The following is a 13,060-nucleotide window of genomic DNA, read 5'->3' on the forward strand; positions in this document are numbered from 1 at the left end:
CCATCAAAGAGGTTCTACTGGTCCACGAGAACCACAGGGAGAGGGCCCTGGAGGATCTCATGACACAGCACAACTAATGGCTGTTATACCAGAGGTTCTACTGATCCACGAGAACCACAGGGAGAGGGCCCTGGAGGATCTCATGACACAGCACAACTAATGGCTGTTATACCAGAGGTTCTACTGATCCACAGGGAGAGGATCTCATGACCCAACGGAGGGCTCTTTTCATTTCTAAATTTGAGGGCAATGTTTCCGTGTGAGCAGAGATCGCATTCACGGTAAACGCTGCAGATGTCGGCTTAATAGGAAAATACCATTATACCGCTGAGAAGTTATGGAGATAAATGTGCAGCAATATAGTGAACTTTTACTGGGTCATGTTCAGTAGGGCACACCGTAGCAGAACATTTTGAAACAAAACAAGTGTGGCAGTCCGTTTATGAACACAGCCATGGGTTTTACTCCATCAGAATATAGATTCAAAAGATATGATGGATTATTGATTTGCAAGTAAACATTTTCACCCCGTTGCCTTGACTTTTTCACTTGCATTCACAATAATACTGTAAAAACATTAAGACAACAGAAATAGATGCTCATTTGGAAACATTTAATTACGGTTTGCAAATCACCAACAGTCAAGGAGTTTGACAATGTGATGTCACATTGGTACCCCCCCCCAAAAAATGGAAAAGGTGACTATTTAAATGTAGTGTAAAGTCAATGATCATTATTTGCTACAAGCCCTCATAAGAATATTAAGTACCAACATGGAGAATTTTTTTTTAATCATTGGAGTGTTATAGAAAGGATGTTAAACGTTTAATGAAAACTGTTTTTCCATAGGTCTAGCAAGTCCTCCCAACATTTCATTCAGCTCATAGATCAGAGAAGCTTAAAAATCAAGAAGAAAGAATATAATACAAATCTTCTGACAAATGAGTAGAGTATGAGTTCAGTACATTCAGTAGGTGTTGACATCTCCATCTAGACATGTAGAAATGGGACACAGACAATATAAACGGTGATAAAACTGGAAGACTTGAGGCCAGAAAGTACAGTTCAGAGCCCTCAGAGAGACGGAGGATTCAGGTTCAGAGCCCTCAGAGAGATGGAGGATCACGGCAGTAGCTCAGAGATGGAGGATTCAGGATCACAGCAGTAGCTCAGAGCCCCTCAGAGAGATGGAGGATTCAGGATTACAGCAGTAGTTCAGAGATGGAGGATTCAGGATCACAACAAGTGAAACCTCAGCAGAGCTAGAAGAACATTTGAGCTGAGAGACGTGCAAGTTTCTGTTCTGATATCATTGCAGTTACATTCAGTAGGTGTTAACAGATTTCCTTCATCTGGACATGCAGAAATGGACCAGGACAGAAACCGTGAAACTCAGATGATTCAGGGACAGGTGTGGTTCTGTCTGATCCTTCAGCTCAGAGACGAGTGTCAGTAGAATTCAGATGTCCTGTCTTGACGTTAGATTTGGAAGCTTTTGAGAGATCTCGCTGTGGAGGAGAATAAAGATACTAATACAGAAGCATACATACTGGTCCTGCACATTACATGAGGACAAAACACAAGAACACAGGAAGGAAAATCTGTCTTGGAGAAGGTAAGTGGAAAAATATAGATTTGTTTTGAATGGAACATCCCTTTAACTTCCCATGCAGTGTGCAAAAAACCCCCAGAAGTTTATTATAAATGTGAAGGATAGAAGACACAGAATAACATGGCTGGGTGACAATAGTTTAACCAAAAACCTTGTGTTTAAAGTCAACATGAAAACCCAGCAACACAGCCCAGTTCAACAGTGTACGTTTGATCGTCAATAAAAATGTGAATATTGTTCCTCACAAGATGGTTAGGCCAAACGAACCGGACCAGGCTCTCGGTTGCACTCCGTTAGTCAAAGCTGAAAAGTAGGTGCAACTTAGCATGGTGAGCCTCACTGTTACGATGTTAAATAAAAATGTCCATTCATACAGACCTGGTAATGGCGGTGGATTCAATGTTGACAAAATCCTATGAGACTCCCGATCACGGCCGGTTGTGATCGAACCAGGGTCTGTAGTGACACCTCTAGCAGTGCCTTAGACTGCTGCGCAACTTATAACACTAATATGTGAGAACAAGTGTTTAATTTTGGTGTTATAATAAGGTTGGTAGAAACATTGGAAATCTGTTGCAGCTAAAGTCGACAACAAAATCCACAATGCAATGCTCTATGGGCTGGTTGGCTAGCTAGCAAATGTAGCTACACACATTAATACCAAAGACAAGATCAGCATGTAACGTAGCTAGTTAGTGCAGTTTGTTTAGGCGATTTTACAGCTATCAATTTAGGAGTCTACAATCTCACCATGTTCAACCTGCAGATCGATGCGCCTCAGAGTGGAATCTAACATTCACAACGGCATTTGTACTTTGTACATTACAAATCTTTTCCGAGATGAGAGAATTAACTTGCCATATGTAATATATCGTGACATTATGTACTTTCGAGGAAAATAGGCACATTTCCAGCCATATACACTGACATTGAGATTGCGTTGACGATTAATTTAGCAACCACGTGACGCGATTGGTCAGCAGTCTGCTGGGTGGGGCGTTATATGGTCCTTTATTCAATAATATCTCTGGCAACAAGTAATGCAGCCCGGCAGACAAATAGGAAAAATGTGCTAGACCCTCTAAAATTACACATTGATGTATTTTTTTATTTAACTAGGCAAGTCAGTTAAGAACCAAATTCGTATTTACAATGACGGCCTACCCCGGCAACGCTGGGCCAATTGTGCACCGCACTACGGGACTCCCAATCACAGCCAGATGTGTGACAGCCTGGATTCGAACCAGGGACTGTAGTGACACCTCTTGTACTGAGATGCAGTACATTAGACAGCTGCGCCACTCGGGAGCCCGATAAAGAATATCGCCAAAAAAATATGATCAATGTCTCATTGGATAGAAGACATCTTCCCGAGGTTTGACATCGGCCAGTATTGAAATCTGACATGTATGATCGACGTTTTAACGATCTAAACGTCGTATTCCTATTAACTTCCAGTGTAGAGAGAGACTTTATCACTGTGGTACGATAATACAGGATGGATTTCTGCCTGCTTGAACACCAATAACTCAGATACACATGAAATGACCCAAGGAATCGATAGAACATCAACTCAGAGATGCACAAAAACAACATCGAAAATGGGTGAATCTTTCCTTTAAGTGTATAAGACTGGTGCAATTCTCTCACTGTACAGACATACATCTCTGACTGGATTGTGTGTTGCTGGGTTTATGATTGGCCGGTAGGTGATGACCTAGGGAAATTACCGAAAATTCCGAATAGGTGCTGGCCACAGAGTTAACGGTGATGTTACAGCGTGAGGCAGGGGTTCTTAACACACCGCTCAGAGCCGTGCCGTTCAGGTGGGAGATGTTCTCCTTGTTGCGTTCCACTGTGCGGGGGGTTCTTCCAACACGACCAGGGGTCCTCAGAGGAATCTGGGGGGGGGGGGGGGGGGGGGGGGTGTTAGTGTTCTCTGTAAGCAGACAGGTATAATAGGGTCTGTTACTTGTTTTAAGCATGTATGAGTCATGTTGTCACCATGTTTCCCTCTTCAACTGACTCAACATGGATGTTATTTAGACTGGATCATTATGAGATGACAAGGAAAAACAAAACACTGTCGGTGATGATCCTACCATGCTGACATTCGTAGGTGGTCTGAGGACCGGGGACTAACCATGCTGACAGTCGTAGGTGGTCTGAGGACCGGGGACTAACCATGCTGACAGTCGTAGGTGGTCTGAGTACCGGGGACTATCCTTGCTGGCAGACATGGGTGGTCTGAGGACCGGGGACTAACCTTGCTGGCAGACATGGGTGGTCTGAGGACCGGGGACTGGCACATGGTTCCTCCGAAGGCAGAGCGTAAAGTGCTGTTAGGAGTAGAACTGGACATACTGCTTGTGGCATTCAGCTGGGGAAAGGAGAAAAGGACAATTCACACATTGCTCCGTTTTCAACCCAGACTAGACATTATGGTTGTTGAGGAGGAACTGCCCCTCACTACCTTCAGGCTCTGCTCAAACCCTACATCCTAAGCCGATCAATCTGTTCTGCCACCTCTGGTCTCTTTGCCCTCCCACCCAGTCAGCCCAGTCCAAGCGCTTCTCTGTCTTGGCACCCCAATAGTGTAACCAGCTTCCCCCTGAAGCTAGGCCAGCAGAGTCCCTTGCCCATCTTCTGGAAACCCTACCTCTTCAAAGAGTATCTTAAATAATACCACAGTACCGCCCCCCCCTTCCTCATTGGTGTCAAATCAACTGGTTTACCTTTCTTGCTTTGCCGGGCGTAGGTGTCTCTGCAAGGCGTCTTTTGGAGGGGGTTCGTTGAGCAGTACCATATAGCAGGTCTTGTTCGATCTGCTGGTTCTTCTTCAGTTGCTGTTTGTTTCACAGATCACAGTCAGTATTCTCATTGGAACCAGATTCACTCTTTACTAGGAAACACTGGAAATAGTCCTTCGTAGTTAAGATTTGTCTGTTTGAATCGCAACCTTTTCCCCCCCTCCCCACTCTTCCTAGAATAAATCACTGATCTGATTATGACATGATTAGTGAAAGCTGTGCCGAGGAGACTTTGATTTCAATCTCATCAATGTCTATCTAATCAAGTGAGATCAGTGATTGCCTAAAAGGGAGGAAGGAAGCACATTAAAAGCACCCAAACAGGGCTGTTTGTCTCATCGAAAAGCATTGAAACAGGGCCGTCTGTCTCATCTTACTCTCTCATTCTTCTCCCTCTCCTTCTCCAGCCGCAGTAGTTCCCACTGCTCCTGTACATACTGGAGGAAGCGCTGTCCGTTAACCAGGAACTCTCTGTACTGCTCCTCCTCCCATAGGTTTATCTGGGTCTTCAGGCTCTTCTCCAACTGGAACACATGAGAGAACATGCTTCAAGTTAATGTGCCCCTCTTTAATGGATCCTGAGGTGTCACAATAAAAACACAGAAATATAGAACCAAGATAAATCCTAAAGATATAGGCTACATAAAGAAAAACAGGCCAGCTATTCAGGTCAGAGAGCCTGTGGGTAGAGAAATAACCAATTAACATTACAATCTGATTCATTTTTTTTTAATAAAAAACACTACTTAGCCTCACCTTTGGCAGGCTTTTCTGCAGGTCAGCCCTCTGCTTCTCCTCTTTAAGAAGGTTCCCTCCTCGGTTGTTAAATCTAGAAGGATCCGTTGCCTTTTTCTGTGGAGAATTCAACCATGTCTTGACAAATACAGTTACTTGAGAAACACACCTGAAACTCATGAGTCAGTGGAAAAGTGAAGGGTGGGGTTCAGCGTGATGACAGATGTAAGGTGATGTCACAATATACACAAAACATACTGAGATTAAAGATTTGAATTCATATTCCTCACAACAACAACAAAAAGTGCTCACCTCCAGTTGTAGGAACAGAGTCCAGCTGTCTTGCCACCTGGTTACTCCTTCAAACAGCTCCCTGTGGTCCTCGTAGTGCTTCTTCAGACTGAGGAGCTCCTCCTGGTGTAGGTTCAGCATCTCCTCAGTGTAGTCATCTGAGGGAATAAAGTATCAGTTTATCATTTATCTAGCAATTTTAGTAGAGGACATGTGTTCACATGTTCAGTAGTCACCAAAATGGAAGACAACTGACAAAGGTGGGTACTACCTGGACTATTGTCTAATAAGAAACACCATTTTTTTTTGGGGGGGGGGGGTTCAGTTGCAAAACGTTTTTCTATGATGTACCAAATGAACACCACCCGGTACATTACATTCGTAACCCAGTAGTACATTCCAATCAAAACACATACTACGATACTGTATTTACAAACAACAACTGACCACCATAGTAGGGTGTGAAGGCTTGTCTCTGCTCCAGGCTGTAGTAACACCTCTCCCAGAACAGAGCCACCTCAGCCCTGATGTCTTCTATCACATTCCTCATGTTCTTGATCTTCAGCTGCTCCAGACGTCGGCACTCAGCTTGTAACTGGGGGAAGAAATAAAAACAAACAAAAACTTAATGATTCACTCAATTCAGAACATTCACTCGGCTGAGTAAGATTTCCCAAAGTATTCATTACACATGTTAAATAAAGTCGGACCTAGGGTTTGTCATAGGCATTCTAAAAGGCAGTCCTTGCAAATGCAAAACGTTTAAAAATTGTAATAAGGGGCTGGATAGGTATAGCGTAGTGCTGGAGGTTCCACCACATTGTTTCCACTTTACAGACCTACCAAACAAGAATTGTGTAGGGTTGCAAAATTCCAGTAACTTTCCCATAATTCCCTAGTTCTCCAGAAATTCTGGTTGGAAGATTCCTGGAATCAGGAGGGAATAAGCAGGAAAACCGGAATCCTCCAACCAGAATTTCTGGAAAAATGTAGAATTTTGGGAAAGTCACCAGAATTTTTTACAACCTTAAATGTTAAACTCACAGCATCCATGTTCTTTTTCCTGGACTGGCCCATGTGATCTGACATGCCATCCCTCTCCTCCTGGGGCACCTGCAGCCTCTCCCACAGCTCCTGGATCTTAGTGCGGTAGGAGCTACACACTAGCTCGTTCTCCGTCTTACGATCCTCCAGCTGAGAATAACACAACAATAAAGTATGGTCAGGTGTTGTTTTGATGGACAAATGGGCTTCTGTGTTACATTTGTAAACATTTATCTGATCGTTATGTAGATGTATCAAATACCACCCAACGAGAGTGAAAACATCCCAAGAGAAAGTTTAAACTAAAACAACGCAAGCCTAAAAACAGTCAGAAATTGCTCTTACAATATCAACATTTTATTAGTCACATGCGCCGAATACAACAAGTGTAGACCTTACAGTGAAATGCTTACTTACGAGTCCCTAACCAACAATGCAGTTAAAAAAATACAGATAAGAATAAGAAATAAAAGTAACACGCAATTAAAGAGCAGCAGTAAAATAACAATAGCGAGACTATACACAGGGGGGGGTACCGGTACAGAGTCAATGTGCGGGGGCACCGGTTAGTTGAGGTAATATGTACACGTAGGTAGAGTTATTAAGTGACTATGCATAGATGATAACAGAGAGTAGCAGCGGTGTAAAGGGGGTGAGGGCAATGCAAATAGTTTGGGTAGCCATTTGATTAGATGTTCGGGAGTCTTATGGCTTGGGGGTAGAAGCTGTTTAGAACCTAGACTTGGCGATCCGGTACCACTTGCCATGCTGTAGCAGAGAGAACAGTCTATGACTAGGGCGGCTGGAGTCTGACAATTTTTAGGGCCTTCCTCTGACACCACCTGGTATAGAGGTCCTGGATTGCAGGAAGCTTGGCCCCAGTGATGTACTGGGCCGTCCTCACTACCCTCTGTAGTGCCTTGCGGACGGAGACCAAGCAGTTGCCATACCAGGCGGCGATGCAACCAGTCAGGATGCTCTCGATGGTGCAGCTGTAGAACATTGAGGATCTGAGGACCCATGCCAAATCTTTTCAGTCTCCTGAGGGGGAATAGGTTTTGTCATGCCCTCTTCACGACTGTCTTGGTGTGCTAAGACCATGTTAGTTTGTTGGTGATGTGGACGACAAGGTACTTGAAGCTCTCAACCTGCTTCACTGCAGCCCCGTCAATGAGAATGGGGGCGTGCTCAGTCCTCTTTTTCCTATAGTCCACAATCATCTCCTTTGTCTTGATCACATTGAGGGAAAGGTTGTTGTCCTGGCACCACACGGCCAGGTCTCTGACCTCCTGCCTATAGGCTGTCTCGTCGTTGATCAGGCCTACCAATGTTGTGTCCTCGGCAAACTTATATGATGGTGTTGGAGTCGTGCCTGGCCATCCAGTCATGAGTGAACAGGGAGTACAGGAGGGGACTGAGAACGCACCCCGAGGGGCCGTGTTGAGGATCCCCTCGTCTTACCAGATGCCGCCGTTCTATCTTGCCGGTACAGCGTATAACCAGTCAGCTGTATGTTGATAGTGTCGTCATTCAGCCACGTCTCCGTGAAGCATAAGATATGACAGTTTTGAATGTCCTGTTGGTAGTTTAATCTTCCTCGTAGTTCATTGATTTTATTCTCCAAACATTGCACGTTTGCTAGCAGAATGGAAGGAAGTGGGGGTTTATTCGATCGCCTACAAATTCTCCAAAAGGCAGCCCGCCCTCTGGCCCCTTTTTCTCTGCCTCCTCTTCACGCAAATCATGGGGATCTGGGCCTGTTCCCGAGAAAGCAGTATATCATTCACGTCTGACTCGTTAAAGGAAAAAAAGGATTCTGCTAGTCCGTGGTGAGTAATCGCAGTCCTGATGTCCAGAAGTTATTTTCGGTCATAAGAGACAGTAGCGGCAACATTACGCACAAAATAAGTAAAACAAATAAGTTAAACAATGCAAAAAAAACAACAAAAAAACAATAGGTTGGGGACACGTAGAACGTCAGCCTCTTCTCCTGCGCCATTGTACTCAATATGGCACATCTTTAAATAAATGAAGCATTCTGACACAAAATTAGAGAAAATGGTGAATGTACATGAAAGCGCTGTATGCCCAGGTCCCACCTGTCCTAGCAGCAGTTGGAGAGCTGTGATGTTGTCGCTGGACAGACAGAAGGCCTCCTCGTCCTCACACACCACGTCCCTCTCAAAGCTGGTGTCTGGCAGCTGGTCCAGCTCCTCCATACACAAAATGATCTGACGCCTGATACCCACAAACTCACCGTGGCGACGATCCTGGAACATACAATGGAGAGCATAAATCTTAACTTACACAAAGATTGTCTGAATGAACATATAAAAGTAAAGTGTTGGTCAAGTGTTTCAAGAGCTGAAAATAAAGATCCCAGAAATGTTCCATATGCACAAAAAGCTTATTTCTCTCAAATGTTGTGCGCAAATGTATTTACATCCGTGTTAGTGAGCGTTTCTCCTTTGTCAAGATAATCCATCCACCTTACATGTGTGGCATATCAAGAAGCTGATTAAACAGCATGATCATTACACAGGTGCACCCTGTGCTGGGGACAATAAAAGGCCACTCTAACATGTTCAGTTTTGTCACACAACCCAATGCCAGAGATGTCTAAAGTTTGGAGGGAGCATGCAATTGTCATGCTGACTGCAAGGAATGTCCACCAGAGCTGTTGCCAGATCATTTAATGTTAATCTCTACCATAAGCCACCTACAACGTCGTTTTAGAGAATTTGGCAGTACGTCCAACCGGCCTCACAACCGCAGAACTTTTGTAACCATGTCAACCCAGAAAAACTAAGCTCATAGAAAAAAATTATATAACGAAATGGAATTAAAATAATTGAACCCATGTCAGTCAATTTGGTGTTTAAAAAACAAAAAAATTACAGAAATGTTGGTTAATCGCTCAGCACTATTAAATATGCATCCGAATTGTATCACTTCATGCCTCTTCAAACATACAGCGCTGCAATTCTCAAATTAATCTAAAATAAATCTGTGGATATTGGGTTTGCTGTGCTTAAGTGACAGGCCCCCTTTCCTGTCTATTGTACATCATACCATTCTTAGGGCCATAAATTGTTCATTTTACATTTATATTTTAGTCATTTAGCAGACGCTCTTATCCAGAGCGACTTACAGGAACAATTAACTGGTTAAGTGCCTTGCTCAAGGACACAGACAGATTTTTAACCTAGTCAGCTTAGGGATTCAAAACAGCGACCTTTCGGCTACTGGCCCAACACCATTAACTACTAGGCTACCTGCCGCTAACCACAAACTGACCAAGAAAAAAATGGATATGTATGAACACCATGAAGGATGATGCAGACATACCTTCTCTTTAGTGAGATCGTTCAGGTAGGAGTGGTAGCTGTCCAACTGTTCCAGCGATGGGACAGAGTCCAGGTCGATACAGAAGGGAACTGAACACATGATGTCACACAGCTCCCGGTCCTGCTTGTACAGAGTCTTCAGCTCTTTAACTCTCTGACTCTTCTGTTTCATCATCACCTCCAGCCGTGACCGAATGTCTTTCTCCAGCTGCAGCATCGTCCTCCCCTCGTCCTCCTATAGACACATCAAGATGGTTGAAAGGAATATTAACAAGATGAAACATTAGGATAATGAAGTAACACATGGCTCTACACTGACCTTTTTCTACAAGCAGCACATGTGAGCATAATTTGGAAGATTCAGGAGCACAATGAAAAATATTTGAGGTAATAAAGCTAGAATCCTTCATTTCTATAGTTTAAAAAATCCAGGTCACATAGCAAAAGATACAAGTAAAATATCTTTATTGTAACAATATTTCGCGTTCCAATTTGGATTCTAAAAGACAGAAAAACACATATTTTTCATGAGTTTGTGACCTCAAAATACAAAAATCTGGAGCTGCACTCCTAAGGGTCATTGCTCCATTAGTAGCTAGAGGGAATAAGCTTAACTCAAGTCAAGAGAGAAGTGGACCTCAAAGGGGGATAGTTGAAGCTCAGTGCACAGAACATCCAGCTCTTTGCGACAGGACTCTATGCTGCTCATCAATCTCTTCCTTAAACTGTCCTCCTCAGCGATCATCATGTCCAGCAAGCCCTAGTAGAATAGAATAGAACACACACCACACACACACACACACACACACACACAGGTCAAAATACATTCCACTGGTTAATAAGTGAATTACCATCCTGGCTCCAGCTCATTTTGTACTGTCTTGCCATTTGTCAACTACTATGTTCATTGTCACAACAACGCATGGCAATGACCAAGGGAGTTTAGTAAGCCACAAGACAGCACAAACAGATCTGGTAGCAGGCTAGCAAACTACCTTAATAATTATCTTTTGGAATGAACCCAAACTCACTTTGATATGTTTCTTGACTACATCAGTCCTCTGTAGTCGCTGGTCCTCTGGAATGCCTATTTCTTCCCAGATGTCCTTCAACTGGTTCAGGGCTCGATTCAGACATGCTACAGATTCTGCCGCATGGACTTCACTGTACAGGACATTTTTAATTAAGCAGGTGAAAGCATGTCACATAAATGTGTTATGAATGCTGCAGCCTGCAACTACAGGAAAGAGTACAGATCAGGTTCACACTCTCCATGGATTATTTTGTGTGCATTGCAGAGCTTGTTGTTGATCAACAGAGTAACTGAGCTGAGTAGGTTCTCGAAGGTGTCAGGTGACACGTAGCTAACGTTACTGTAGCCAAGAGTTGTCATGGACATTTTGTCTGATCATTAGCTGGTTGATTGACATTCCTCTTGGCAGGCTAAACAGGTTAGTCGACTACGTTATTGGCTTGCCAAAACAGTCCATCTAGTTAAGCTAGCCACTGTATTTAAAAACATGTTTAGCTCCTCTTTACATATTTTACAGTAACGTTAGCTAGCTAGTTATGGCAGCTTGTCATTTTAATATCAAACCAAGGCGATTACCAAACGCTTAGTTAGCTAGCTAGCCAGACGTGTAGCCCAACTTAGCTAGCCAGATAAAGTTATCTATTTAGGTAGTACAGTAGTAACGTTAGCGTAACTAATGTTAGTTATTACCGACAGGTAACGTTAGCTACTGCAGCATTGTGTGCCAATATTCATTTATATAACGTTGCTTGGTATGCTATGTTAGCTAGGTCTCATTATTAGTTAGCTAGCTAACGTAAACAACAAGCAAAGACAGCAACCCACACACAATTTTGGGGGACTAACCTCCTCCTCATGGTTACGTTCCACCGAAAATGTTGCCTTAACTAAATACGTCGGTTTTAACACAATACAACAAATGAAAGATTGCTGTCTGTGTCCAAGCGTCGTTTTCCGTCTGCGACTGTTCAAATTTTGCACCGAAACATTGCCTCGCTTTCTATTGGCCGATATGGAGAATACGTCAATAAACTGCTTTCTGTGGGCGTGGCCACAGCGTTTGACGACTTGAAGAGCTCACCTTTGATTTTTGTTTTTGGGGGACAGCAATCCTAGCTGAATATTTTATTACCTGAAAATAACATATATTAGCTGCCATAGTTATAATATGAATAGTCATTTTTATTTGAATATATGTCTATAAGCCTATGCATTACTGTTGAGGCACTAACTAACTACTGTAACTTACACTCTAAATGAAACTAAAAGGAATTAAGACCTGCCATACCCTTTGTTTCAGAACTGTTTCCAAACCAGTATAGGCCTACACCCCAAAACTGACCTGAGATTGGTTCCCTTTTTATCATCTATTGAAGTGATCGGACCAATGAGGAGGTTGAAGGCAGAACATGATAACAGAGTAAAAGAATGAATGCTGTTGTAACGTTCAGTCCCTCTCTTCGCCCCAACCTGGGCTCGAACCAGGGACCCTTGCACACATCAACAAGTGACACTCACGAAGCATCGTTACCCATCGCGCCACAAAAGCCACGGCCCTTGCAACGCACGGGGAACAACCACTTCAGGTCTCAAACCGAGTGACGTCACTGATTGAAACGCTATTACCGCGCACCACCGCTAACTAACTAGCCATTTCACATCGGTTACACTGTCACTCCTCTGCTCCTTCTTTACTCATGATAGACTAGTGTTTCCATTGTCTTTACTCAGGATAGACTAGTGTTTCCATTGTCTTGACTCAGGATAGACTAGTGTTTCCATTGTCTTTACTCAGGATAGACTAGTGTTTCCATTGTCTTTACTCAGGATAGACTAGTGTTTCCATTGTCTTTACTCAGGATAGACTAGTGTTTCCATTGTCTTTACTCAGGATAGACTAGTGTTTCCATTGTCTTTACTCAGGATAGACTAGTGTTTCCATTGTCTTTACTCAGGATAGACTAGTGTTTCCATTGTCTTTACTCAGGATAGACTAGTGTTTCCATTGTCTTTACTCAGGATAGACTAGTGTTTCCATTGTCTTTACTCATGATAGACTAGTGTTTCCATTGTCTTTACTCAGGATAGACTAGTGTTTCCATTGTCTTTACTCAGGATAGACTAGTGTTTCCATTGTTTGGGGTTATGATCCATCTCCAATCCACTCACTGATTTTCTAAGAAGTGCA

At 43.2% G+C, this 13,060-nt stretch overlaps 1 protein-coding gene across 3 annotated transcripts; it reads right to left on the bottom strand.

Annotated features, from left to right (window-relative positions):
• Nucleotides 1-598: 598 nt before the first annotated feature.
• LOC106584748 (protein regulator of cytokinesis 1) lies at nt 599-12,457 on the bottom strand. Of its 3 annotated transcripts, none has more exons than XM_045706414.2 (14): nt 12,215-12,457; nt 10,871-11,003; nt 10,477-10,599; nt 9,841-10,074; nt 8,592-8,762; nt 6,493-6,642; nt 5,896-6,043; nt 5,470-5,606; nt 5,179-5,274; nt 4,800-4,946; nt 4,348-4,458; nt 3,879-3,992; nt 3,343-3,513; nt 599-1,508 (listed from the first exon to the last, which is right to left on the bottom strand). In XM_045706414.2, exons 3-14 carry the CDS (start codon nt 10,585-10,587, stop codon nt 1,437-1,439), a joined length of 1,662 nt encoding a protein of 553 aa, XP_045562370.1. In that variant the 5' UTR covers nt 10,588-10,599; nt 10,871-11,003; nt 12,215-12,457; the 3' UTR covers nt 599-1,436. The 3 variants fall into 3 exon arrangements, with proteins under 3 accessions (XP_045562370.1, XP_014025765.1, XP_014025764.1); XM_014170290.3 differs by lacking the exon at nt 12,215-12,457 and adding an exon at nt 11,719-11,860 and having other exon boundaries at nt 3,417-3,513; XM_014170289.3 differs by lacking the exon at nt 12,215-12,457 and adding an exon at nt 11,719-11,860.
• Nucleotides 12,458-13,060: the final 603 nt, after the last annotated feature.

The sequence above is a fragment of the Salmo salar genome, chromosome 23, assembly GCF_965601325.2.
Source record: "Salmo salar chromosome 23, fSalSal1, whole genome shotgun sequence".
Lineage (NCBI taxonomy): Eukaryota > Metazoa > Chordata > Actinopteri > Salmoniformes > Salmonidae > Salmo > Salmo salar.

Bases quoted from the DNA above. Each gene is read 5' to 3' on its own strand.
- LOC106584748 (XM_014170289.3), bottom strand. The intron at 5,607-5,895 runs GTCAGTTGTTGT...TTATTCCCTCAG, and splicing joins CTTCACACCCTACTATGGTG to ATGACTACACTGAGGAGATG. The intron at 1,509-3,342 runs GTAATTTCCCTA...TCTCCTCCACAG, and splicing joins GCACCTATTCGGAATTTTCG to CGAGATCTCTCAAAAGCTTC.